The sequence below is a fragment of the Melozone crissalis genome, unplaced genomic scaffold, assembly GCF_028551555.1.
Source record: "Melozone crissalis strain CALT ecotype California unplaced genomic scaffold, PUWL_Pcris_2 ptg000013l_1, whole genome shotgun sequence".
In the NCBI taxonomy this organism is placed as follows: Eukaryota; Metazoa; Chordata; class Aves; order Passeriformes; family Passerellidae; genus Melozone; species Melozone crissalis.
In genome coordinates this window covers 61,110,700-61,137,908 of record NW_026535791.1, presented here as the reverse complement: position 1 = coordinate 61,137,908, position 27,209 = coordinate 61,110,700, and the positions used below count along the sequence as shown (strand labels likewise).

The 27,209-nt window shown below is 40.2% G+C and overlaps 1 protein-coding gene across 6 annotated transcripts in view; it reads right to left on the bottom strand.

Moving 5' to 3' along the window:
* Window positions 1–27,209, bottom strand: part of CNKSR2 (connector enhancer of kinase suppressor of Ras 2) — a 206,170-nt gene that overhangs the window by 10,945 nt on the left and 168,016 nt on the right. The window contains exon 21 of one of the 6 annotated variants that reach the window (XM_054271710.1): window positions 3,499–5,701. The exons of 4 other annotated variants lie outside the window; for them this stretch is intronic. In XM_054271710.1, coding sequence (XP_054127685.1) covers window positions 5,697–5,701 — 5 coding nt within the window. In that variant the 3' untranslated portion in view covers window positions 3,499–5,696. Of the gene's footprint in view, window positions 1–3,498; window positions 6,418–27,209 lie in introns of those variants that run through there. One more of the 6 variants, XM_054271709.1, reaches the window with a different exon arrangement.

The window sequence follows — 27,209 nt, the reverse complement described above, 5'->3', positions numbered from 1 at the left end:
CAGGAATTGATAATTTTTAACATTATTTAGATGGCTGGCTGGCAGACTAAGCTATGTATTTCCTTCCCCCCTCACAACCTAAAAGGAACAAAGTGGTGAAATCAATGAAAGGCTTAAAGGAGATGGTGTCTGCAGAGCTGTGGCTGTGCATGATGTCACTCCTGCACAGGTATGGGGGGAGCCACAATGACATGGAAAGTCAGCTCCTCCTAGGAAAATGCTACAGGTCACATCCCTAATTACTGAGAAAAGGAAGAAGCAACACAGTATTTAAGCCTGGCATGGTACAGCAGGCAGGAGGCGCAATAAAAAGCAGATCTGCATAGAAACAGCAGCTGATCATCTGCTCTAGGTAAAATAGAACAAAGTCAGCTCCTCCTAGGAAAATGCTACAGGTCACATCCCTAATTACTGAGAAAAGGAAGAAGCAACACAGTATTTAAGCCTGGCATGGTACAGCAGGCAGGAGGCGCAATAAAAAGCAGATCTGCATAGAAACAGCAGCTGATCATCTGCTCTAGGTAAAATAGAACAATTTCCCCGTTAAAGTACAAAAGATACCTATGCTTTGTCCTATGCCACTTTAACATCAAGGTCTGACTGGATATGTGATTACACCTGTAATCACACACACACATATTTATATATATATATATATATATATATATGTGTGTGTGTCTATACACACACACATGAGCATATTAATGTTTTCTACAACTGAAGCAAAGCTTAAGCAAGCTGAGTTAAAAGTAAATTAAAAGCAAAATGGGGGCTTCTTGAGCAGTACCCAACCTTTGCAACCCTTCTCTCTGGTATTGCTTCCCTTTCCCTGCCTTCTTCTGATTCATGTAATCCTCTGTCCTTTCTGTCCCTGTGTTTGTAAAAATGCAGGATTTTCCCAGAAGTCTTGAATCAAGGAAGGGAGGAGTATCGTTTAAAAACAAGCTTTGATCCATGTGTTTGGTGAAATTTTAGTAGCTGGAGGATCATTAAATTTTATATTTATTGTATTTACTATTTTGTATTTATTCAATACACGTATTAAATCTGGATTATATACCATAATTTCCTCTAAAGTGGGAGTATTTTTGGTTACCAAGATAGTTGTTCACAGTTTCTATTCTCTCCTGTTACATAAACTTGCAGACAATAAAAGATACTCCCTAGGGAGGGTGTTCACTGAAAGCACCAACACAACACAGTCCTGCACTTGCCGCAGTTTTACACCCCGTGGTACAGGCCTGCTTCTCTCACATGCATGAGCATAAATTGGGTTTCTTGAAATAAAGTGAACTGTGCAAGCAAGTGGAAAACTCATCTTCCAAATGCCAGATATCTGAAGGTATTTCAGGCATTTTCCACTGCAGCCAAGTTCAACACCAGAATCAGGTGGGTACCACCTTTAAAAGATCTAGCCCTAGCCTCTGCCAGGCCTGACAGATGCCAAGCCTTTGCTGTGGCACCCAAGGTCTAATTCTTATTGGGAACTCCTTATGGCACTAGCAGTTTTCCTTTTGGGTCAGTAGATCCCTGAGAATCTCTTTTCCACTGGAGTCACCTTTCTGGGGACGTCTGAAGGACAAGCCATGGCCCCACAGGCTCCTGTGCCCTGCTGGCTGCTGCAGTGTGAGCTGCAGGCTGGAGCACGTTCACAGTGCCACCTCCACCTTCATGGGACACTGCTCTTGCTCTGAGTCCCACACCCACCTCAGCCACATCTCTGCAGCCTTCCACACAACTGGAATTGCTTACTAAACACAGCTGGAACGAAACTGAGGAAAAACTAAGGAAAAACCCCCTCCTGCAGATCTGCATTGTGGAGCTGACAGTGACATTCAGCCATTCCTGACATGCACTGAGCAGTGAAGTACAGGTGCCAGCTAAGGGGTCACTGTGTTAGTGAGAAGGGGACACACAGAGGGAATAATTAACTTTATCTGCTTGTGCTGCCTCTTGACAGCTCCTGCACGCCTCAAATGAGCATCTGTAGCTCCCTCTGCTCACAGTCCTGCTGTTTCATGAGGTTATATTCGTGGGCATAAGAATGAAGTCACTCCAAAGCTTCCCAAAGTAATGGAATTCTGATCAGTGGCAGAAGTTTTCTGCAGTAGGGTTATAGTTGCATCCTTCATTGGTTTTGGATATGGTACTCTGCTCATTAAGCTGCCTGAAAAGGCACTAGTTTAACCTTAATCTGCTGATTTTAGTGACTCTCTGGGAGAATTTTACACAATGAAATAGGATATCCTGACATTTTTCTGTGCCACACACTGATATAAGTGCTGTTTAATTTTACTACAAGCTATCAATGCTGAAGTGAAATAAACACACCAATGGTACACTTCCCCTTGGGCCCTGCAGTTCAAAAACAACAGAAAACTTGTATTTATGAGGAAAGCCAGGAGCTGGAGCAAACTGGGCAAAACTGCTAGACATGTGGGGATTCTGTAGCTTTGGAACAGGACGAGGAGTTCCCTACAAATACTAATTCACGAGGAATATATAGAAGGAATTACTCCTTGAGGAAAATACTGGTATTACAAACCTAACCTAAGGTTGCAGCACTCAAAGTTGTGAAAGGTTAAGTGACAAACGATACGGACCCAGCAACATTACTCACCAGTGAGAATCAAGCCACAGTCACGCTCGTACAACAGCAGTGCCTGGCAAGGCTTATGGGACTGATACCTGAAAGCAAGCCTGAACAGATGGGGGACACGTTCCTGGGGAGCAACACCCACCCTGAACATGAACTCCACTTCAGACCACACCCCAAGCTGCTTCTTTGTATGAAAATGTAGCACTGAGAGTGGAGTTTTCCAAAATGCATCACTAAGGAACTGCAATTCTACTTTCAACATGGGAGAAACATTAGTGTGGGCAGGGGCCAGGTTATTGAATGTCTGCCTCAGTTACCTCTGTAACCCACTGGGGTCTGCTGGGGAAGCACCTCCTGAGGCATTTCTGAAAGGGGCCCAGAATACTTCCCAAAATGTTATCCCACAGGATGACATATTTATTCAGATATTCAGATTTATTAATGGATTTATAACTGCACATTATGATAGCTGCACTGATTAGATTCCAACCTAATTAAGCTGTACCCTGAGTTACATCTTAATTATGCAGGCCACAACACTGCCAAATATTAGGCATCCCCCATCAGCTGCTGAATGCCCATCACACCCCCATGGTCTGTAAGCACCACACAGAGTTCAAGGTACCTTTCAGGACAAAAGCTTTTGCTGTGATGAGAGAAATGCAATAATTCCACGTGGCTCTTCCAGACATCACTCATGTCACCAGATGTCAAAATGAACTTGTGAACATGCATGAACCTCAGCATAATGTGCTCTGAAAACTGGCATGAGAGTTGTCACAGCAGAAAGGTCCAATCCTCCCCCATTGGGCAGAATGTGTTTGCCACAAAAGGAACAAGAGAAAGGAACTGAACGTCAGCCCTGACAGACAATGGTTATGCAAAAGCAAGACAGAAAATTTGCTGGCTTATTTCCTTTATTAAGCCCAAAATAACACCTTTAAAAAATCCTGACTTCATGAATAAATCAAATGCCTTCATTAAAGAAACATTTACTGCCATTTTCTATACTTTATTTTAAGGCATACAGAAAAATATTTAACAAATGTGTATGCAATTAAATGCCAGGGACTGCTAATTACAGCCCTTCTGAATGCCTCTGCAAAACAAAGATACTCAATACAATATGTTAGAAAGGGTGGGGAAAAGAAAGAGAGGAAGCTGAAGACAATCTAACAGGCATTAGTGCAGATATATGCTGGCCTTTGGCTACGAGCAGCAAATAAGCCATCAGTGTTACCCCAAATGGCAGCCAAAGGACATTTTAGAGTCACATCCTTGCTTCTGCTTCTCTAATTCATTTCCAAAACATTTCACCTCTAACTAATTATGGAATTTAATGACAGAATGTAAAGGACTGGCTGGGGTTGCAGGCCATTCCAACAAGACTTTAATCACATATCCTTCAGGTTGCAGAATCTTTATGTACTTAGCAGTGATTTATCATTCCTGGCAGAGGCAGGTACTTCAAAGGCAACCTTATATAAAAAATAAATTCTGCCTTTGCCAAGCATTGGAAAGAGCACTAAATTATATTTTAAAATCAATTCCTACAGACAAACTCAGAGGGTTTGTCTATCTGGCCAATAGGCAAAAATTTATGACAGTACAGTTTTGTAATCAATAATAGCAATACAGTGCATGTTTCTGATTAGAAAAAATTAAAGATGCCAAAACAACATTGCTAAATATTTAGGCTGTTTTGTGACAGTCCCATTGAGCAGAAATATAAAACATGCATTTTGATGAATTTCCAACTAATTTATGTCATACTATACTTTTTATTTTTCAAAAAAAGAATATTAAAACTATTATAAGCTTTGTCACCTGCTGTAAGGCAGAATGATGTAATTTTATTCACTGCACATTTCCTGTTTGTGAGGCAAAAAAGCATAATTTACTTCTTTATAAAAGGGAAATATATATATAACTATATATATATATAATTTTATTGGTATTAACATAATGCAATACCATACATTGAGCAAACAGAAAGAAAACATTTCAAAATACATTTTTTAAAAGTATCTCCCCGTAAGATAGTATGAAATATCAAGTAATTAGCATTAACATTATTACAATACACCCTTAGCCAAATATATCAAGGAAAACCCACATTCTAATCACAGAGATAGAGGCAAACATCAACCCATAGGGGACTCAGAACATAATGATAAATACAATATCTGAATCTACTTTGAGTGACATCCAGACAAATACTGGCCCCAAAACAGCCCTCCGGAGTCTGGGTGTTACACAGAGAATACTTTGTGCCTGCTTGGCCAGGCAGCATCACTCACATGTTTTAGTCCTAGAAGATAAAGAGGAACCAAAGATTGAACTGCAGAGTCTAATAAATCTCAGCGTGAGGTATCTTCTCCGTCACCGTCCGAACGAGTGCCAGTGTACCCTCTGCGAATTCAGTACAAACCACTGGATTAATGGAAGTCTCTGAAAGGTCTGTGCATACCTCCACTCGACAGAATACACTTAGTTTAGCATGACACAGTAAGGAAACTTCCTTCACTAATGTGAAGCACGCTTAAATGACACGACTCTGTCTGGTTGGCCTGAATGGGTTCACTGGAGTTCAGTACAAGCAATGGGAAATTACAGTTACCATGGCTGAATCCCTCTTTAATTCCTCGAGGTGTGCAGAACAAAACTGAGTGACATCAAAGCCCTTCCCCTGCCAAGACCCTCTTCCCCTTCCGTTCTCCCGTGCGGGGGGCAGTATTTTCTGCAAATGTGCTCCATGTAGACTGGATCTGACTTTGTGCCTAGTCCCACTGTGGAAAGGGTGCATTCTTCAAAAGACTGGCCATGCCCTTTGACACCTTCCTGGAGGCCTCATATTCAGGCATGTGGTTGTCTATGCTTTAACAGGTCTGTTCTCAGTTATAAACATCAAAGTTATTCAAGAAGAACTGACTTTCTGAACGGAGGCCATTAGGTTGCTTGCAAGAGGCTGAAGTTGAGTCTCCGTCGTGCCAATTCTCTAATGATAAGTTTATCAACCTTTGAGTCCAATCGGTTCAGTGCCAAGAGATGTGGTTCCCATTTGACATGGAGAGGTGCTATCAACTCTCGCAGTGTATTAGCCTAATATGATAAAGCAGTGATACAATATGTTGAAAGATCGGTGATGTGCCATTATTTCCATATCATATTAGTAAATTAGAAATACTATCATGCAAACAAGAGCAAATAGCAAATCTAGCATACAGTAGCAGCATTACAGAGCCTTTCTAATCTGCATGCAGCGATGCTTGTGAGGACAGAGACATGGCACTGTTCTGCTATTACACCTCACTCCATTAAAATATCCATCCCTGATGCAAAAGAGGTATTTAGGGCAGAAAGTTATATATTCTCTTTTTGTAGATATGTTTTTTTAAAAAGAACAGAACAAAGACCAATTAAAAAAACCCCAAACAACCCACAAATAAAACAAGAGAACAATACACATCCTAACCAACTTAGTTGGTTTTCTCCATGTTGAAGACACATTAGCTCATTTGGAAGCACTGGGAAAGGGTCACATGAATGAGGAGAATGGAAGCAAAGAATGTGCCCCAAATCCACCAAACGTGCTACAAACACAGAAAAATATCCTGGTGGCAACTTATGCGAGAACTAGAAAAAGAGGTGGCACAACACAATCTGGCTCCTTTCGTTCTCCTAGCTGACAGTCCAGCGTTGTGCAATGGTGGGTGAAGGATAAGATACAGAGCTAGGAGATCGTGTGATTTTGCAACCACACTGACATTACACACTTCCATAAGCTAGGGCTTGAGAACTCGAGAATCTTTGTGGACCTGTGTTAGCAAAGAAAAGAGAAAGAGAGAGGTGGAATAAACAGCATACAGCTAAATTGTTAGAGTTTCTGTGTGGATATGCAGTCTCTGCACTGGCAGTTTCAAAAGCCTGGCTGTTCTCGGTGCATTCCCTATTCTATTGTCTACTACACTAAACTGTAATAAAAAATGAAACTCCGTGGATCTTAACATCCATTGTCATTTTGAATCCCACATATGAAAAGATGGGGGATGTTTTGTTGTTAAAAAAAAAACAAAAACAACTTCAGGAAAGAGTTCAACTGTGCCTAATGTAAAGATGTACAAACTCATTCCAATTAAGGGGTGGGATTTGTTTAACCCCTGTTAAAGAGATTATTTTTTTCCAAAAGACAGGATGGAAAGGAAGGAAAGCATCAAGCATTGCCATTTTTATTCTTGAGCATATCACAAAAGGTCTGGAAAGCAGACAAGAAATATTTTCTCAGGGACAGAAAACACAAGGTAGAAAGAATCCCAGATGGAAACATTGGTGACATTTACTCCACACATGGCAGCAATTGGAAAATGAGTTTCAGAGAGGCAGAGGGTGAGCAATGCTACACAGAACTCAAACCCAGTTCAGCCTCTTCTCTATTACTGAGATTTCCTGGGACTCTGTGCGTCAACAAGGAGAGGAGGAAGAAGAAGTGTGAGGAAAACAGTTTATATAACTAAATTCTAAGTATAGCAGTCAAGAGAAACTTTTACATAACCTATTGTTTAAAATAAAAAACCCCATTAGATTTCACAACCAAAATGAAAAAAAAACCCCAACCCAACCCCCAAAACCAAACCCAAACCCTCTGACAAACAAAAGGCCAAACCAGCACATTTCAGGACTCATGGGCTTGAGGAAAGGGAGACTTTGTAGAGCACAAGAGGGAATGTTTTTCAGATTTCTTCCTGTTCTATACTATGAACAGTTGTAGCATTGAAAATAAGAATCTTGGATTTATTTGGAAAAAGGCATTAAGTGAAAGAGGATACTGCTGCCTCATAGGTATCACTTCTGCAGCTTCAGGAGATCCTGTCATCTTATGGCTGTTCATACAACTTAATCAGTAAGAATTCAGAAAGTTTGTTTCAAAGGTCAGGCTTTGGCAAAATAAACTTCCCTTTTTGCGAAACAAGGTGGCTGTGAAATAAAGGAGGGTTACTGAAGTTAAGGCAAGGGCATTATCTAGCAGATGCCCATACCAGCTCTTGCTCATGCCCAGCTGAGTCTGGCTGGGACATGTCCTCTATCTGTGGAAGAACTGCTAACTTCAACACATGGTGGGACAGGACTTGTGTTATGTACATAAAATTCAACTAAATTTTACACTAGAAAACTATTTCTGAAAAAAACCCTGCTAGTAAGACACACTTTTGTAAAGACTATTCCATAATATTGCTAAGGTTTTATTATTATATAAACTATATAAATTATCAAACACTGGTAATTTTTCACTATCCCAGTTTGGATTAGTCACTGTGCATGAACTGCCTTCCATTAACCTCTTAAGGTCAGTGGTAGCATATGCTTTCCTATTTATCTTAATGTGACTACAATTCTTAGGCACTAGGGGGCTTTTCTAAATAGATTTTCAATACCACTTACGGACAGTAACTAAGTGTTTAGAAAATCTGCTTTTTAGTAGTAAAAATTATTTTTCCTTATTCTTACAAACTCCACATTTTTTTCTGTATCACTAACATTAGCAAAATTATTTATGTAAAAAATCTCCAGCATATGGTTTTGTTTCGAGATAAGGGATTTAAAATTTGTTTTAAAGGAGAACAAATACAAATAACAATGAACGAGTAACATGCTTTTGGACGGATACTTATTGACACTACAACTTATGAAACTCATGAGACTTGCAAACATTTTGAAAAATAAACCAACTGCCATTCACATACAAAAATGAATGTGACCCTGTGAATACAGCAAAGTGAACTTACTGCATTTATCAACCAAATTTTGTCTGCATTATGAATTTTATGGCAAATGACTTCCCCAGAGTGGTCACAGATCTAAAACTGTCTGCTGTAAATGTCTGCCCATTTATTCAGCTGAAGTGGTCATGTAGGATATGAGGAATTTTATATCTGAGCAAAGCTGCAGCAGTAGGAGGTACTTTACCCATCTAAAGTGGTGAGACAGAATGCACCTGGGCTGGGATCACCCCACCAAGCAGGAGCAAGGGGATGCTCTGTGTGCCTTTCCAGGCCAAGTGTCACAATCCAATAAAAATGGAAGCAAAGGGAAGCAGAAAGTTCTCATGAGAGAAATATCTGAGAGTCACAATCAATACGTTCTCAAAATGGCTCTCACACAAGAAGTCCTATGTAAGGAAAGGGACACAGAAGGTGATACAACTCTTTCTCTTTGAGACTGATCTATAAATAAATAGTTAGGGAACACCAGCAGTCACTAATAAGAAGGTATGAAGTTAGGGTTTTTACTTTGATGAGTTTTTTCATAATAAAAAGCACAAGATTTTACCACTGCCACTTAGTGGCACACTTTCTTATCAATCTTCACGTGATATATTTTGCCTAAACAGACTACAAGATACCTGGTTATTAAATAGTATTTTTATGACAACTTCTCTTTTCAAAGAAAGGTTAGGTTGAAGAATAGCAGGTTAATTAAATTATTTATTTAATTCATACTGAAGTTTATAGTGACCATCAGTAAACCTGTACCTGCCTTTTGAAGATCTACCTTTTCCTTAGCTTTTATCCTATTTTGTGTACCTATTTCTACATCTGTCTACATATTCAGGAGAGAAGAACTTTGACTGGAAGCCCTTACCTACTGTCTAGTCTTATAATGAAGCATATCTAGTCATGCATTTTCTCCAAAAGGTAAATCCTTTTTATGAGTGATCAGGGTACCAACAAGAAAGAATGCAAAGAACAGCAGGGAAGAGAAAACCTTCCCCATGTGCCACAAAGCTGCCTCTGCTGGAAATGCACTGGCAGATACATCTTTCTCCTTACCAGGGAAATGGCCCAAGGCCCTTTGACACAGAGTGCTGGGGAGGAACACTGGCAGATCTGCAAACTGCCAGTGCTGCTCACTGGTGGGAAGCTCCCACCACCTCCAGGGCTCAGACAGATGCCATGCAGAGATGGAAAGGAGCTGGTAGAGCCTGGCAGTGAGACTGCCTGAGGAAGGAGAGATTTGGTGCAGCAGTTCCCCAACATTGTACTCCAAAGCAGTGCCTGCCCACGTCATCCTGTGGGAATCCAGTCAGGTATGGAAGCAATAGCAGGAGTCACTCAGCACTCTGCAGTAAAGGGCACTAAATCAAACAATTCTAATACAGGAGTATGCTCTCTGCAAAAAGCAAGTTTCAGCTTTTCCAACACCACAATATAAGCTTTAGTGTGCCCCATGTCCTCACAGAGGAACACCAAGAGCACAAATGCTCCATGGGAAGGCACCATGGTGAGGAACAGGCACAGGGTGTGAGCCCACATACAACCTCCAGTGCCTGCTCCTCTGCAGGTGCTGCACTGGGTCCCATGAGAACAAGGCAGTGGAAATTACAGGGCTCTGATCAGCAGGCATTTTCCCTCCCACTTAGCGCAGTATTTCTAAATTGCAAATGTAACCCAGCTCTCCTATGCACTTCAGGTACTACAGCTACTGCTAAATAACCCTGTCTACCCAGTACTAAAGAACTAAACAAACTAAAATGTAGCACATTAAATTGCCAAATCACTAACTCTTACTATATTATTATAGTGTATTATATTATATTATATTATTTCTAATTCTGCCCCTATTTTGTCCCTCCATATTAGATTTATCTCATGGTTATTCTTATGCTGTTCAGATATCTCTCTAATATCTGCAAAACTCTCTCCTTCAGCTCATTACCAGGGTCTCACTGGAGTGACAGTGCACAGCTTCAAGATGGAGCAGTCTGAGTGTCATGTTGGAAAATAAGGTTATTTTTCCAGAGCAGTTCATTTTGTAACAATTGCAAAGCAATACAAAGAGCTGCTCCCAGGAAAGGAAGCCCTCTAATTTGGGACATAACCAGTGAGACACAGCTGAATAACCATTTTCAGGAAAAAAAAGAAAGACGAGCTGGCTGGACTTCTAATAGTTTTATATAGATTTAGAAGCAGAGGATATAATCACAACTTTAGCATCCCACTGGGCAGTTTGTGAATTCTGATAATGATATTAAAATTTCTGCATATTGGCACTCTAATTGCTGGATTACACAGAGAGTTAAGTTACATAAGCCTATGGGACAAGCCTCACCTAGGAGAAGACTATGTTAAATCCCAAAGACAAGTATATAAGGCATATATCTAATAGTGAAATTCCTTTCAATACAAATCTTAGTAGTATTGTAAGCTAAAATCAGCCAGGCTATGACTGCAACGGCATATAAGACTCAATTTAATCTACTAAATCTCCTGCATTGTTTATTCTGGGAACTACTTGAAAAGCCATGTCCTTGTTTCCTGATCATAAAGCAGGAACTGTAGTTCCAGTCCATCACCTCATGAAAGAGGAGCTCATGGGAGCTCTGTTTCCTGACTAATGCTTTGGACATCAACCCTGAAAAGAAAGCAATGGTCTAATTTTTTGCATTGTTATCAATGATTTTTGTAATAAGGAGTATTTAAGCAGAATTAGTCTTATTATTGTGACAAATTATTCTTGTAATGTGCATTACTTTACTAATTACTTTTTCAAGAACTGTAGTTCTGGAATTTTTTTTTACATTAACTTATTCAGGGCTTTAAAAGCAGACAGAAACATACTGAATTAATTATAGCATAACAAATTTAAATTTACACAAATAATTTTTTAACTTCAACCAGTAGAAGCCTCTTTGATCAGAGAAGACTCTAACAGATAGCAATTATGTTATCAAGTAACATGATTGCTTTTTCTAGCGGGGCTTTCCATCCTGATAACAAAAACACCAATACACTGACAAAATCCCTGGTGTGACTAAATAACCCCAGCCAGACTGTCATGTTCCCACTGCCAGGCTGGCCTGGGACCCCTTCTGTGACTGGGCAATGGAAGAGGCACAGAGCACCTGAACACTGCAAGCTACTGACAGCACAAGATGTGGTTAAAGTAAAACAGACTGAGAAAAAGGTGTTATCTTCTTTGTGCCACATTCAGCTGAGGTCTTTCAGCAGCTTTTGCCAAAACCTCCAATGGGAATGGTGTCAAAACCTACTTGGGGAAAATTGGGGGAGCAGATTATCATTATTGTTATACCAACATTGATCAGGTTGAGATACTGTAATTTAATTGGAGCTCACTGGAGGGGTACACACACAAAACATGGACTCTACTATTACTGTCCTGGCAAGGCCAACAAGTGAATTGTTGGCACCACTCCTGGCTGGCTGTGCTGTGTTTAACAAAGGTGTTCCCTTCTCCTCTCCTCATGTTCTAGCATGTGTTTCATCTGTCAACCCAACCTGCCTTGACTGTTCCCAGGCAAGAATTATCGTTCTGCTCCGACTCTATTTTTGACTCAGTCAGGTGTCTTTCAGGTTTGAGGAGGACCATATTTAGTAACAAAAATGCTACCAGACCTGAAGCCCTCCCTCCTATCAACAACCTGAAATATACTGCATAAAATTAGCATATAAAGAAACTGCTTTTAGAAGTCTTGCTTTTAATTACTTTGGTTCACATAAAATAAGACAGGAATCGCCTTTCTTTTTCTAAACCAATGACTGAGCTACTTTCTTGGCTATCTATGGTGTCTTGAAAGCCCACCAAACCAACATGAAGAAATGGCCTCCTTGTTTGCCTGGGGGAAATTCCTTACCTATTTGAGAGTATAAAATGAAGAATTACTGATTAAATGTTTCACACTTGTTGGATGCTGAAGGCTTGTATTTTCATCTGGTAAATTTAAATTATTTTTTATGAGAATAATTTTCTCTATATAGAAAGCTTGCACTGAAAGGTTTTATGCAAGGTACTCTTCTGACAAGTCAAACATTGCTATGTTATTTGTTAAGAATCACTTGCATATTTTTAATGTGTAAGAGCTGTTTTCAGAGGGGATACAAATTGTTCATGAAAAGTGTATCTTAAACTTTTCATATTCCAAACAATGCTATCACTAGTGTAATAAAAGAAAATCAGGGTTGCACAGGGATTTCATGACACTAAGGACTCCTGTTACAGGAGTTAAGTGCCGAAAACATCAGAATCTCCTGACCGTATTTTAACTTTATAGATAGCAATAAATAGCAAATTTTAAATTATTTGAAATCCCTGAACATGCTAGACTGGATGAGATATAACATGGATACTACCTCCTGAAGCCTGCTAAGACAATATTTCAGTATGCCCTTTAGGAGGGGAAAAACCAGCAAACTGATCAAGGGAGTATTTTGTCACATCACCTTATGTGTTCAAGCTGCTGGCTAAACTCTTTCTGAAAATCACAAGGCTGCCATTCACGAAAATGGATGGCAAAAGGGATTTGTGAGACTGGCCAGGAACCCAGACAAAGCTGAAAGATGCCATGCCAGGGTTTCATGGCCATGATGCCCAGCCATGCAGGAGTCCTTAGCCCTCCTTCCCATCCTTTTCTGGAATAGAGAAAGGCTGTATTTCACCCACCAGGGACCCTCTTGGTGAGAGGATGTGGTGCACCCAGTGGTTTTCAAAGAAAGATCCTGATGAAGTTCTTGGTGAACTGGTGATAACCAGTAAGAGGGTACATCTACACTCCCATCCATTCCTACTCTTCCACCAACTCAGGAGGTTTTACCCGCAATGACCTCTGCATAGAGGTATAAAGACACAGGTATGAAAATTGCTTCTCTTTAGCCTCTTCCTTCCTAATTCATCCCCAAGCATCTCCAAAACTGCCCATCACACACTGTTTGGTGAGGTGTAGCTGCCATACTTCTGTATGATGGCACTGTTCCACAGAAAAGATTAATCCTGCACTGAACATACAGCACCAATATGTGACTCAGGCCCTGGTTCTGTTCTCCTGCACACCTGACCCCTCCCCAGTGTGGAAGGGCAGAGCCTGGGGGAGACCTGCTGTCCCCCTGGAGGGATGGAGCAGTGCACAGGGCCCACCAGGTACCAACCTCACCATTCCTAAGGTACATCAAGCTCCTCTACTGGCAGAAACCAGCAGAGCTGTGTTGGAGATCGGCATTTCTCAAAGCCTTTTGAGTTGTTAGAAGTGGTGTTCTTTTTCAGGAGAATGAAAACAGGATCTCTGCAGCTTTCAACTGGAAATGAGAGTGCCATCATCTCAGAATGACCATGACTACTTGCTAGCTTCTGCTACCTCATCCAGGTCTTTTAATCGCAAAAAGGGAAAAATACTTTTAGTTTACTCCAAGTTAACAATATCCAGGGAAAGAGAAGTCTGAAATAAGTGAGGGCAGCTGTTCCTCAAAGGGCTGCCCCAGCTCTGGGAGCAGCTGGGCACAGGGAATGGCTGGTGTGAGATGGTGGCTGATCAGGCTGAGGCAAGGAAGGGGAGTTGGAGAAAGGCAGGGACTGGGTGAGAGGGAGCACCCACCACAGTGACACCACTGACACCTGACCCTGGCAGTGCTGTAGCAATCTGCTGGGGGGTGGGGACACATTTTAAACATAACTAGTTTTACAAGAAACCTCTTGATCTGGGTAATGATGTGGAGGGCTCAGCCTGCTCCCCTGGCAGCCTCCAGCAGTGCCAGTGCCCAGAGCTGCTGTGTGCTCAGCCCTTGGTCCTGCCAAGAGCAGCAGAAAGGGCATCAAGAGACTCGAGGAGAAAATCCCTTACTGTCACCACAACTGGTGACTTTGTACGCAAGGGAATCCAAACCGACCAAAATACCCTGAGATGCTGGGGAAGGGTCACCTGTAAAAACAGGCACCTTTTGAAAATGGCAGGTAAGAGTGGCCTTCCCTCAGGGGAAGGTCAGCCAAAGGATGCTTGTAAGGAGGGGTTTCTGGTGTCCACATCAGTCACATGCCTGAGCAAGGGTCCCCTGGACAAGTTGCACCAAGACCCGGAGCTGGTATGCAGGGATGTATTCCCAGCAATTTGCTACACACTCTGGCTTTGGTTTGCTTATGTGCTTTTCCCCAAAATATCACAACTAAACAAAGAAAATAACCTCTCTACAGCCTGAAAAACACAGACTATCGTGTAGCTGAGCTCTGTTCTTACCCCATAACAGCAACCTCCCTCCCATGCATTTCTCAAGCTGCTCAGTTAGCTATTGTTCTCTGCTATTTTCTTCTGCTACATTGTCTTTTTTACTTTCTTCTCCTCTGCAGTCTTGTACATGAATAAGCACTACACATCTCTTTTTCATGCATTACCAACATCAAAACCAAACCTTTTCCTTTTTTCCTTATCAGGAAGAAACATCTTATACCAAACAGCTCCCTTTAGTTCTCTTCTTGGATTGCACTTGTTAAAAATGTCAAATCAGCTTCTACAAAAACAGAGAACTAAGGAGGTTTGGCTTCTACCTACATATAAATAAAGGAAGTAGAGTAGATAAAGCAGAAGCAAAAAAAAAAAAAGAGACTAATTTGTGACATCTCACCTCAAAAAAGCAGTACTGAAAGAGGCAGAGAAGGGCTGATAGGATTATTGTTGTGCAAAAGGATTTTCCTGCAAGGAATACATGGTCTGGGGCTAATCAAGATTTCTCCTCTATAAACAAGGGGGATGGAACAGAAGCCTGTTTTCTAAGGACATAAAGGCAGAAAAAAGGTTGGTAATTGCCTCTTCAAGTAACTGAAACATCTGAAAGTTTGTGTGCTAGGTTCAAAACTAACTAGAAGACATGCTTGGTCTCTCTAGCTTGGAGTTAAAATGTGCAACTCCTTATTGCCACATAATAGAGCTCAAAGTACTCCTGAGTTCAAAATCAATAAAACTGTTGTGTGGAAGAATGATCCATCAAGGGTTACAAGAAAGATGCCCTTAACTCTCCCTAGAAATATGTTTTTAGGCATGGTTCAAGGCATTGGGGTCTCATCTCTCTTTGGTACAAACACTTGTTCTTGCAGGTGACTTTTTAAAATTCGAATAACTCAGAGTCTGATATCCGATATAGAACTAGACAAACCAATGCTTCAGACAATTTTTGCTAAGCTAACATCTGCTGTGCAGAATGGAAATATTAGATTGCAAGGTTAAACAGTAAAAAAAGGCTCAGCGAATTTTTCATTTTGCAAGGATTATTTTTTTCAGACTAATGTAGACTTCCCTCTTAAAGAAGTTGTGTATCTAGTGTCAGTAAATGCAATAATTTTCCACTATAACACCAGGACTCACCATCAGTGCAAAGGGCTACTGCAAGGAGTTACAGAGTAACCAAAAAGTTCAGTGTATATTATATGACAGACCTTTTCAACATCTTGGTGGAAAAATAAGAATATTTAGATTTCCTATGGAAAAGAGAAGGTAGGAACAGGCAAGAATTGATCTGTTCTGGTTATGTGTTTGGCAACACAACAGCTGGTGATGAAAAATGTTGGTGACTATTACTCACTTCTTTGTGAACTATAAAATACAGCAAGAGCACACTCAGCTCAAGCTGCAGATGTTTAAAACAACCTCTTAGAAGGTGTGTGCGGAAACCTTGGGGGGATTTCAGAACTGGAAATCCACAGCTGAAGTCTAACTGCAGAGAACAATCTCCCCTGCTCAACCTGGAACTACCACAACCATTGGCCTTGGAAGGAGCAACAGAAGTGAGTAAAACCCAGGAGGATGAGAGAAGAAAATTTGGCTGTATACTTTTGGTCATTAATAACATTGCGAAAGAAAAGCAACACCAGACTAGGGAAATGCAAAACATACAAGGACAAAATAAAGAAACAGCCTCATGAATTTTTCTTTTAAAAAATTTACTCTATTTGCATACAGCACAACTGAGAAAGTCATCTGAAGAAAAAGTCTCAGCTAGTATTTTCAGAAGACAAGAGCTAAGGGGCCAAAAATAACTGTTGTACCAACTAATTATGGATGTTAATATTACAGGGTTTTCAACTTAACAATGAGGTTATGCCAGAGGTTTTTTTATTTATTCAACTAAATAATGAGGTTATGTCTCCTTGGAAGACAACTTGCACTGAGAAGTATTTCAGTGCATTGGCATTATCAATGCACAGAACATGGCCCCAGCATAAAATCCATCCACGTGGCTCACCTTGGCTCAAAATGCTAAACTGCATAAATCTTTAAAATAAAGGCTAAAGCAGCATAGGTGCATTTACAGTAGGTTATGCTGTAAGAGAAATGTGACACTGTAGAAATAAAATACTTTTAAAACAGTTTTTCTAACTGGGGAAAGATTTATAACACCATCATCCTCATTTGTGGCACAGAGAATTAGAGGCTGATGGGATTTTCATTTCAAAAACCAATCACAACTTAATTAAACTTGTTCCATAGCTTACCTCACCATCACAGATTTATACCCTATTTCTAGTCTACTTTTTGCTTCCATCTCACCCCACTCGATTTTGCAACCTCCTCAGCAGCTACACCCTGATGTTTCCAATTCCCAAGTACTACAGATCAGACTGCACAAGCTGTTTCTTTTCTTTTTCAAGAAAAGGGGTAAATTAAGCCTCCACCACCTTGGGGGTGTGTGCTTTCCTTTGTTCATTGGGTTACTCTCAGCAACCTCCTACTCCCCATCATTCCAAGGAGCAGTGGTACTGAAAAATACACACAACCTTCTGACAGCCTTGGCAGCAAAGCCAAATCCATATAGGATATAAAGGATATAAAATCTCACCCCTCCATGTCTGTTTTCCTCCAAGTAGAAACTACAGGGGGCCATGGGTACTGGCTGATCATGGCCATCCACCATGCCCTCATCCTTCCACATTCAACCTCCACTAAATTTCAGAAATAATGAAATCCACAGATCCAAGTTCTATTCTCAAAACTGAAGAATCTAATTTTTACTTCAAGTGATTTTTATACTCTCCTATAAATCCCATAGTCTTATTTAGCCACAACATACACAAGCTTAGGAAAATTGTCTTTTGGGATGGGACAGGCCAAGAAGAAGGTGGCTGACATAGTTCTGAGTTGCATCAACTGTAAAAGCCATTTCCAAACTGTGAGTACTCAAGGCAATAATTTTTTAACTTTATGAAAACACTCCCACTTCCACCTTCTAACAATAGTTCAGAAATAATTGTGCCAAAACTTTCAGCCATGAGTAAGCAAGTATTAAACAAGTATTCCCAGGAAAGCTAACATGTATCTTTTTTTCCTCTTATTTTACTATGAAGACATTTTACAGATACTTTACAAATTGTGCAAAGCTTTCATAAAATGAATTTTTTCAACTTCTTACAATTTGCATAGATACAAGGATAACTTGTTTATGCTTAAGATTCATGATAGCCACTTAAAAGAGATCTTTATCTGCTGGCAGAATTTGTGAACTCAAGGTTAAAACACAAAGTGAGCAGAGAACTTGGAAACTATTGATTTATTAATCCATAATGCAGTGGTGCCTAAAGTGCATTTGTGTTTGTTGGGTCTTTTTTATTAATTTTATTTTTATTCCACAGTCTCACCATTTCATAAATCCTGTTAAATTTTCAGTGTCTTGGTATAAAAAAAAATTTGGTATGGTTAAATTAGTCTAGTTCATTAATAAGTATTTCTAGCCCCTAAAATAATCACATGAAACTGTTGAGGATACATTAAGAAAGAGGACATTAAATACCTAGATCATACAGTGACACTGGAGAAGGTAAGCAGAACAATGTAAAAAATTAGTAATTCAGTCTTGGATAGTTTTAGTTTGGAGTGTAAAATTTAAATCGAGTTTTCCCCAGGTTCTTTACACAGTCAGAAGTAAATAAATAAAACTTCTCTCTTCTGTCTTCTAAAGAAACGGAAACCAGCAACTCCAGTTGTCTTTAAAGCCATTACAATAAAGTTAGAAATATAACTGTTTTGCTGTAAAATTATGTACATATACTTAGCTTAATGAAAAAAAAAGAAGAAAATGTCTTGAGAATAATTTTTCTTTTTTAACTAGAAGTTTAAAATAAATGGCAGGACACATTCTAGCAGGGAGGAAAGAACAAGAACTCTCAGAATAATCAGCTTCAAGCCTTTTATAGATTTAGTATGATTTTTAGATTGGCTTTCAAGTGTGCACATTAGTACAGCAAAAAAATCTCACTTTAATGGCAAGTGTAGAAGCTATTGAAATACTGTTATGTGAATTCTAAACCAGATTTTGCTACTTTTACTACAGGAAAACACTCTCTAATTGTGTCTCTTACTCACTATCTCTCAAGTATTCCATGAAGACAACTTTGCACATGCAGGAAGCCCCTGCAACAGGGGATTCTGGCATTGCCAAGCCCCTGGGTACCACAGCAGGAGCTGTTCCTGGAGCCTCCCCAAGCTCAAAATCTGAGCTCCTTTCAACATGGAACTAAAAGCCCAAGGGTCCCCAGCTGAGTTTTCTTGCTTACTTTCATCAGCAGTGCTGGGTAAAGAGATGAGAGTAAACTTCCTGCCCTTGCCTTATCTCTGTCCATTCCTGAATTTAAAACCAGGAGAAATCTCCGAAGTGAGGCTCCCTTAATTTTGCTTCCTCCTTGAAGCCTGTAAATCATCTCATGATTAAATGAACGTTTCAAAACTGGTTGAAAGATGGTTTAAATTGAAGTTTTTTGGCAGCCTCTCTCCCCTCTCTCTGATGGTGATAACAACTCAAATACTTTTAAAGAAATCAGTGGTGATATTTTATATTCCAAAAGCCTGAAGTTTATCCCTCTGGAATCCAGAAGAGAACAGATAATGAGCTGGTATTATTTTGTGCCAGCAATACTCAAAAAGTGAAGCCAGAAAGCAAAAATCCTGCTTAAAATGCAGTAATTTTCTTCATGTAAATACAGTAAGATCCTGCACAGCAATTTTTCCATGCTTTGTTCATAAATCATGCTATCTAATAGCACCACACTAGTACAAGCATGCTGGACTGCCAACTATGCAACAGATTTAAAAACTTGCAAATTTGAGACACAAAAGGAAAAAAAAAATTACCTTCTTGTTTTTGAACTGTGTGTTTTAAAAATAAAGGTAGGAACCTATTTTATTAATAATGAATGAGAACTGCAAAATTGCCTGATTACAGGGCGCTTTTTTTTTTGTTTGTTTGTTAATACTGTGTTATCACATTTGTTTCAAAAGAACTGGAAATATTGAATTAATTCTTAATTCTTAACAGAAGATCTTACAAATTAAACACACATGGCTACTATAAACTCTGAGCATTGCACACTTTTGAGAGATTGATGGAATCCCAAGTGACAAAAGCAGGAACCTTCCGCTCCCCACTCATCTCCAGGTAACTTCTTCCTTGGCTATTTAGATGCAGAAGGTCTGTGACACAGGGAACTGTACTTTCCTTCTAGAAGTTCAGCTCTCAGAAGTAAACAATATTAGCTACCTAATAATACCCAAACCTTCCCTATAACCTCCGATAGCAAAGCCAAGCCCAGATGGAGGAGACACCAGAGGCTCACTGTTAAAGGGAGGAGCTGCACAATGTGGGGTTCCCCTGAGGCTGCTCTGCATCCAGAAACAGCCCCAGATGGCACCAAGAGCCTGAACAGCGCAAGAGAATGAACTTATTAAAATCCACAGGCACCAAAGTGTGAGGAAACATCTCCTAGAGTGCTGGAGGACAGTTTCAGAGCTGGAATGATCTGGAAGGATGAAATCCCTTGCCAAGTTTTATATATCAATATGGTAAATGCTGTGCTAACAGACACAGAGCCTGGCAAACACTAGGTTTTGTTTTGTGGGGTTTTTTTGGTTTTTTTTTTTTTTTTACTCAGGCTGTTAGTTTTACAAAATGTCACTATATTTTAATTCAGCTGAAGCTTTTATTAACATGAGCTAGTTAATGTGGATAGGTAAGAGGCCCAGAAAAAAATCAGAACAACTCCAATTAGAAAAACAAGCATTAAGCAGAAAACCATCTGGGACACTGTACAGCCCCAAGTGAAATATGAAATACAGTATGGTTGCCAAACAGATGCTTACCACAGTACAGAGCATAAAACAGCCAGGGCAGAGCAAGCTCCCTGGTCTCAACCAGATGTGATGCACCCAGCCTGGACACTGCCATGGCAGAAGGGATGGGAGTCAGCCTGGAAAACCCAGGGAAGCTCAGCAAGAGCACTAACTATGGGAAAAAACAAACTAACCTTCACAGCAACCTTTCAGCTGGGAAGAAGGGCTGCTGTAATGGAGCAGTCTGTTTTCTGTGCCATAAGGGAATGGAAATGCTGGGCTTAAATTGCAGAGGGAACAATTCAATATCCATTAGCAGGAAAAAATAAAATTATTCCTTCCCAAAACAGCAAAGAGGAAAAGCACGGCCTGGAGGGAATGAAGAATGCCCACCACCAGGGGTGTTTTAAATTTGGAAGGTATGGCAGCTCCAGATCTAGATGGCAGAGCTACAATGGAAAATCTTCCAAATAATTTCCAGCTCCTGGGTCCGAGGCACCCACATCACACTTGCAGCTTCACCAGGTCATTGCAGGGACCAAGACTTTAACCTATATACACTGCCCTCCTGCACTGGAAAGGTTTAGGAAACCAATAAGGAGATTAAGAGGCTAAAAAATAAGCATCTAGTGCCATTTTAGCTGCCCAGGGGTATCCAAGAAGTTGCATAGGGCTGGCAGGTGGAGCAGCAGCTAGCGACTGCTAGGAAAGGCAGCCAGAAGGCCAAGCAAGCACGATAGGTTTCACAAAAATTCACAATTCACAAAAAATTGTCCTACAACATTGATTGCATAGACCTCCATGAAAATATTCATCTTAAATCCAAAAATTCTGAGGACTTCTTTTTAAAAAAATAGTTTAAACTCAACTGCTTCATAAAAAATATGGCTTTTCTAGAGTCCTCTGTCCAGCAAAAAAATGTTGGCAGGATGCTGACTGTTTGCACTGAAGTCTTTAATAGCCTGTCCTGCTTCCCATGATGAATATCAACTAAACAAGAATGCATCTTTACATGGTGACCCTCCAGACATTCAGCATGGTAGTAGTTTAACAAAACCATATCCCTCCCATGTCCTTGCAAGCACTACTGACTCAAGTTCATCCTTGTTTTAATGATTGCCTTGAAAGAACATGAGAGGCACACACAACAGATGGCACCACCTGGAGATGTAATGAAGACATTCTGATAAGATTTTAGTACTCTGTTCCCCCTAGTCCCCCTATGCCATCATCTTCTGACTTGATTGCCATTTTTTATAGAAAGGGTTTCATCTTTTTTTAGCTTTGAAAATTTAAAATTATACATTTCAAAAGAACATTCTCATGTAAATCATAGGGAGCTAACTTTTTCTATTGTAGATTTTATTGTAGATTTCTGTTTCCTTTGCATTTAGAAGCCTTCAGATTAGGCCAAATCCCTGCTATATCTCAAAGAAGAACTATGCCAGTTCTGCAAAAATCCCAGTGAGAAATGGCTTTGTCATGGAAAAATTGCAGTTAAATTGCAGTAGTCAAATCTAAGAATGTCTTTATAACAATTTTCCGTAGGTTTCAGTGAGAATTTTTATATAAATGATTTTAAAAATGCATGTTTTTCATATTTGAAACCAAAAGAAATGTAAGTAAGTTTAAATTTTAGGACAGGAAAACCCTCTTTTCACTGGAAAATTATGGGGTAATGAAAAAATAAAGTTGGATTTTCCTGTTCACCCACAAAATAATTAAAAAAAATCTAAGTATCTTCACATAGAAAATTTGACTATAGCTTCAGAATTGAAAGATTGAAAGCACATTAAGAATAGAGGGAGTGGAAGCAGCAAGCACAAAAAAGGGCATTTTTAATATTGCTACCAAAACTTTTCAGGCCAGCAAACTGGGATGGAACAGCAGTGGGGTAAACAGAGAGCCCTAGAGGACTTGTACTGTCTTCCCTCTGCTGCTTGTGAAGTGTTTTAACATTTAGGAGTGACCTTTCCCAAGGAGAGCATCTCTGCAGCCAGACCCAGACAGGCAGCAGCAGAGACAGAGCTTGCTGACACCATGAAGTGGAAAAATTAAATGCAAAACAGACTGGTTGCACAACACCTGGCAAGAGAATTAATGCAGAACATAAAAAAGCCCCACCAGAAATATATTTTTTCATGTACAGATTCTTTGTTTCACCACCCAACCCAAAGGGGTCTCTGGTAGGGAGCAGCATAGCTCCATTGACAGTCCCCAGCTTAGAAACTGAATTGAGGAAACTTAGCAAGAAAAGCAATTTGGAAGAATGGCCATGCAAGAAATTCTCTTGTGAACTTCTTTTGCGCATAAAAAGACATAATTTAATCCATATATTTCAGGCAAAAGCAGATGACCTTTATTGGCAATGACACCCAAAGCTATTAAAACCAAAAGAAAAGTAGGAATTCATCTCTCCTTTGTATTTTTAGCAGCATGGGCAATGGAAATCAAATAAAATTTTAAATGTGGCAACAAGATATTTGTGGGCAAAATGCATCTATATGTATAAACACTAACAAGCATAAAATTAAAACTATTCTTATTTTTGTTGACAGCCCATATTGCTTTCTGAACTGCTACTCAGTAAATGATTCAATACTTGGCTTTCAAACACTGCAGGCAATTTTTTCCCCTTGAACTGCAATTTAAAACCAGGATATAGAGGTTTTGTATCCCATCATTTTTGTTTAGAATACAAACTCATTTCTGCAGTGGAGCTGCTTTTGCAGATGAGAATAGAAAAAGCTTTATTTATGAAATTTTAAATTTTAATTAAGGAACATGCTCAGAAATTAACATATCTACTCCAAGTTGTTTATGTAAGGTAGTCATAGTTTTGAACATAATTGGGCAGCACTTTTAGGTAAGCTCAATCTGAGTTAACAGCAAAATCACTGCCTTGGAGGCAATGGGACAAGTAGACAAGGCATAAAATGCTGATGGTCCTCAGCCCACAGGAGTGCAAATGCCTAGCCAGGTGCCACAGGAAGGCTCAAAAGGGAATTAGGAATGAAAAATCAGATTACAAAAACAAAGCTCAGAAAAAGTAGACATTTCACTAACCTACTCCAGTGTCTGAGCATGCATGGGCTGTGTTGCCCAGAAGGATGTCAGGCAAAAAAACCCAACCCCCAACTTGTTAAATGCTCCTGGTTGTACAGGACTGATAGTGGATGCAGTAAGTCAGAATAACACCCTCAGTGTCCCAGAAGGTGCTGCACTTTGTGCTATGCAGCAGTTTCATATGGAATACTTCTAATGTGAAACATTACCTCAGTTTCTCATAACTCTGCTTATTTAAAACCCTCCTGGGCATTATATCCAGAGGGGAAGATACAGTAAATCTTAATGCTTCCTCCCTTGCCTCTCAGTGAGGATAAAACTAGGTGGTCAGACAACAGGACACCACTAATGATGTCCTCTCTAAAATGGAAAGAGGCTGCCATAAAGCAAACTGCCCTATTAAATTCAGCCATATATCCTCATCAACTCCAGAGTGTGCAATCCAGGCTTCATGTGTTATTCATCCTGACTCCCACATTTCACTGTTGCCTAAAACCTGCCAAGTGAAGACACTCTGCCTAAAATGCAGAGAAGCAAAGCCTAGAAGTGTACACAGGGTACCATTTCACAACATACTGTTTAACTAGCAAACATTGATCCTTCTGAGACATACCATTTGCACCATGCATTACAGCCCCCTCATTACAAAGAGGGAAGCCTCCCTAGACCTGTATTTTAGAATTTGAAGTACCTGACCTTATTGAGAGTATATTTTTCACTGGCAATAACTCCTTCTTGAAAGAAAATCTGCCTAGGATGTCCCATGGATACACCTTGGACACAGTGCAGGATACTTGCTGCCAGTCAGAGGAGTCCTTACCTCCTCTGTCCTATTTTGTGAAAGCACTGCCACCTTGAATTTAATTTCTGCAACTGGGAAGTTGCAACATGGGAGAAATTGTTCTGAGTTTCCCTTATTCTCTGGCTAGTTTGTAGTTTTTTATTGGGGAAAAAAAAGAAGAAAACCTCTCAGGCTTGGTACCTCAGCACGGTCATTTGGTACCTGTTTCTGTGAGCAGTCCTCCCTGACATAAAGCTGATCTTTCCTGAAACTCTTCACAGGGACTGGACATCTCTCAGAGGTGCAAAATGCCAACATTAGCTCCTGCTCTGGTCTTTGACAGTGTTTTCAGAAGTTTAGGGTCAAAAGGCAGGTTTCAGAGACTGGAGCATGAGGCTTTTGTGTTCCTCTGGGGCAGCATTCACAAAACTGTGTGGGACCAAGCATGGGATGCCAGGAGATGCTGGAAACTTGCACAAGAGATTGTGGTGATGGAGCAAAATGCCAGGGATCATCTGTGAGTTTGCCCAGCCTTCAGAAGCCCTGTGAAATCTTTCAAAGGTGACAGAAGTCACATGAGGGAGATTGTAGCATCTTGTAAACACTCTGGAGGGTGAAACCAGTGCAGCAAACAAGCAGCTCTCAGCCATTAATTGCCCCAGAAGGGCAGCCAGTAATTTGTTAGAATTTATGTAAAAATTTTTTACAGTTGTCCATGCTATACAGAAGGTATTATCTGAAATTAAGATGATGGGGTAGCAACAAAAAAAGTCCTTGAACACATGTCAGGAAAAACAATAGTATTAAGAGTGCAGAAAAAGGACTGAAAACTTGCAGAACAAAGAGGCAAGAAACAACACAGAAGGAAATAAGATTTAACACTGCAAAGACAATCTAAGTGATTTCTTCCTGCTGCAAATCCCTTTTCAGACTCAAACACAGACATAAGTGCTTTTCTATCCATGTTCCCTGAATAAATTTGTATGGAGGCAGCACAGTGGAAAACTCCCTTGCACACTGCTGCAGGTCCCAGGTGTGAGTTCCCTGCAAAGTGTGCCAGTATTACCCCAGCCAGCCCTGCAGCACCTGGAGCCAGCAGCAGAGCTCCTGTCCCAGCACTCTCTGGGCAGATGACAGCACCTGAGACTCCCCCAAACATGGCTGTTCTCCAAAGACTTTTTCAGGGAATATGCAAAAAAGGTGCAGGATTTCCTGCAACTAAGTTAACTTGGCTTGCAGGATCAACAGCTAGCTACACCCTGCAGAGAGCTAGTAAACCCTAGTAATGCACAAACCAGAGAAGTCTTTGAAAATGAAGGAACCACCACCAAAGATAATTTAAAGAAATAAAGAAAAAACTGAAGCAAGCTTTCCTGGGACAAAACCTGGAAGCAGTCTCTCTAGAAGTGTTCTTTGCATGAAGTGGCAGAATCTGTCAAAACAGAGTGCAGACAGAGGTGGAGCCAGAGGGGAAGAGGGTGACAGTGTCATGATATGCTGCTGTCTCCTATTACCTCCCACTAGCAGAAAACAAACCTGAAAAGGCCCAACTTTTCCTTCACAACTGAATCACAGACATGCAAACACTGTGCCACAGCCTCCAACCTGCCCTCTGTGTTCAGGCTGCCTCTGAACAGCACAGCAAGGGGCATGCTGGTGCTGCAGGTCTGAACGTGGTTTGCCATTTGCATAATCAGGAACAAACACATGGAAAAGCTCAAATTTCCCACAAGAGAATCCTCTTTGATTACAAAGCAAGAGACCACTACAAAATGGTGTCAATATGGAACATCTAAATGATTTACACAAAAGTCATTTGGGAAATAAAACAATCCATTAAGGATTAGCAGTGCAATGTTAATGTGATATAACAGGACAAAATAAGCACCTGAACACACAACAAAGTTAGGTCCTGACAGATAAACACAGGAAAGGACAACCCATATTTTCAATTTGCCACATATATCTAGGCATTCTAGAAGAGTTGAAACACAGAACTATTTACAGGGTCAGTAAAGTCTTGAAATATCTATTTAAGACATAAAGTGGTGACTGTCTGAGAGAAGATGCTTCATTGTTGCAAATCAGCGTAACTTTAGTACAAAATCAACAGAAATATGTTAAATTATAGCAGCTGCGGACAGCATCTGAAAAAAGTGTGGAGCTCCTAGTTTGTGGTGCAGTTATTTGAAAACAATTCTGCAAGAGAAGTTGGAAGAAACAGGACTGCATTTTACTATCTAATTTAAATTCAGGTGGTTCTAACAGTGAGAATGTAACAACAGAAAGCTGAGAGAACAAACTTTTGGCAAAGGCATCTGACAACAGCAAAGGAGCTGCATTCTTGTCTTGCACAAAAAGCAATAGGAATGATTAAGCTTTAAAACACACACAAGTACACACAAGAACACACATAATCATCCAAGAGCCCAGAACTCTGTCAGGATCACAAATGTGTAAGGCAAATAAATATATTTAAAAGATTCTGATACCACATGAGGAGACATTCAATGTGAGGTTAAAACATTTCTGAAAGAGAGAGGATTTCCTTTCTCCAGCCAGTTGCAATGTTTCATTTTCGCAGAGCAATGGAAGTGAAGGAGCCAGTGAGGTAGCACACACAAGGTAGTGACTTAGCAGATGTAAGCAAACCTCTCAACTCAGAAACTGGATTTTGCACTTAGGAACACCATTTGCAGGAAATCCTCCTGCCTTTTACTGGTAAGGGCACTGGAAAAAGTCAGTGTTGCAAACAGAACATTGCAGTCATAGCAACAAGCAATTCAACAGTTAAACTTTTCAACAGACAAGACAGTATTTTGCTTCTCGTTTTTTAATTTCAAGGTCAACAACTCATCGTGAACACTTGACCTGTCTAGCTGGTCATCAGTGAC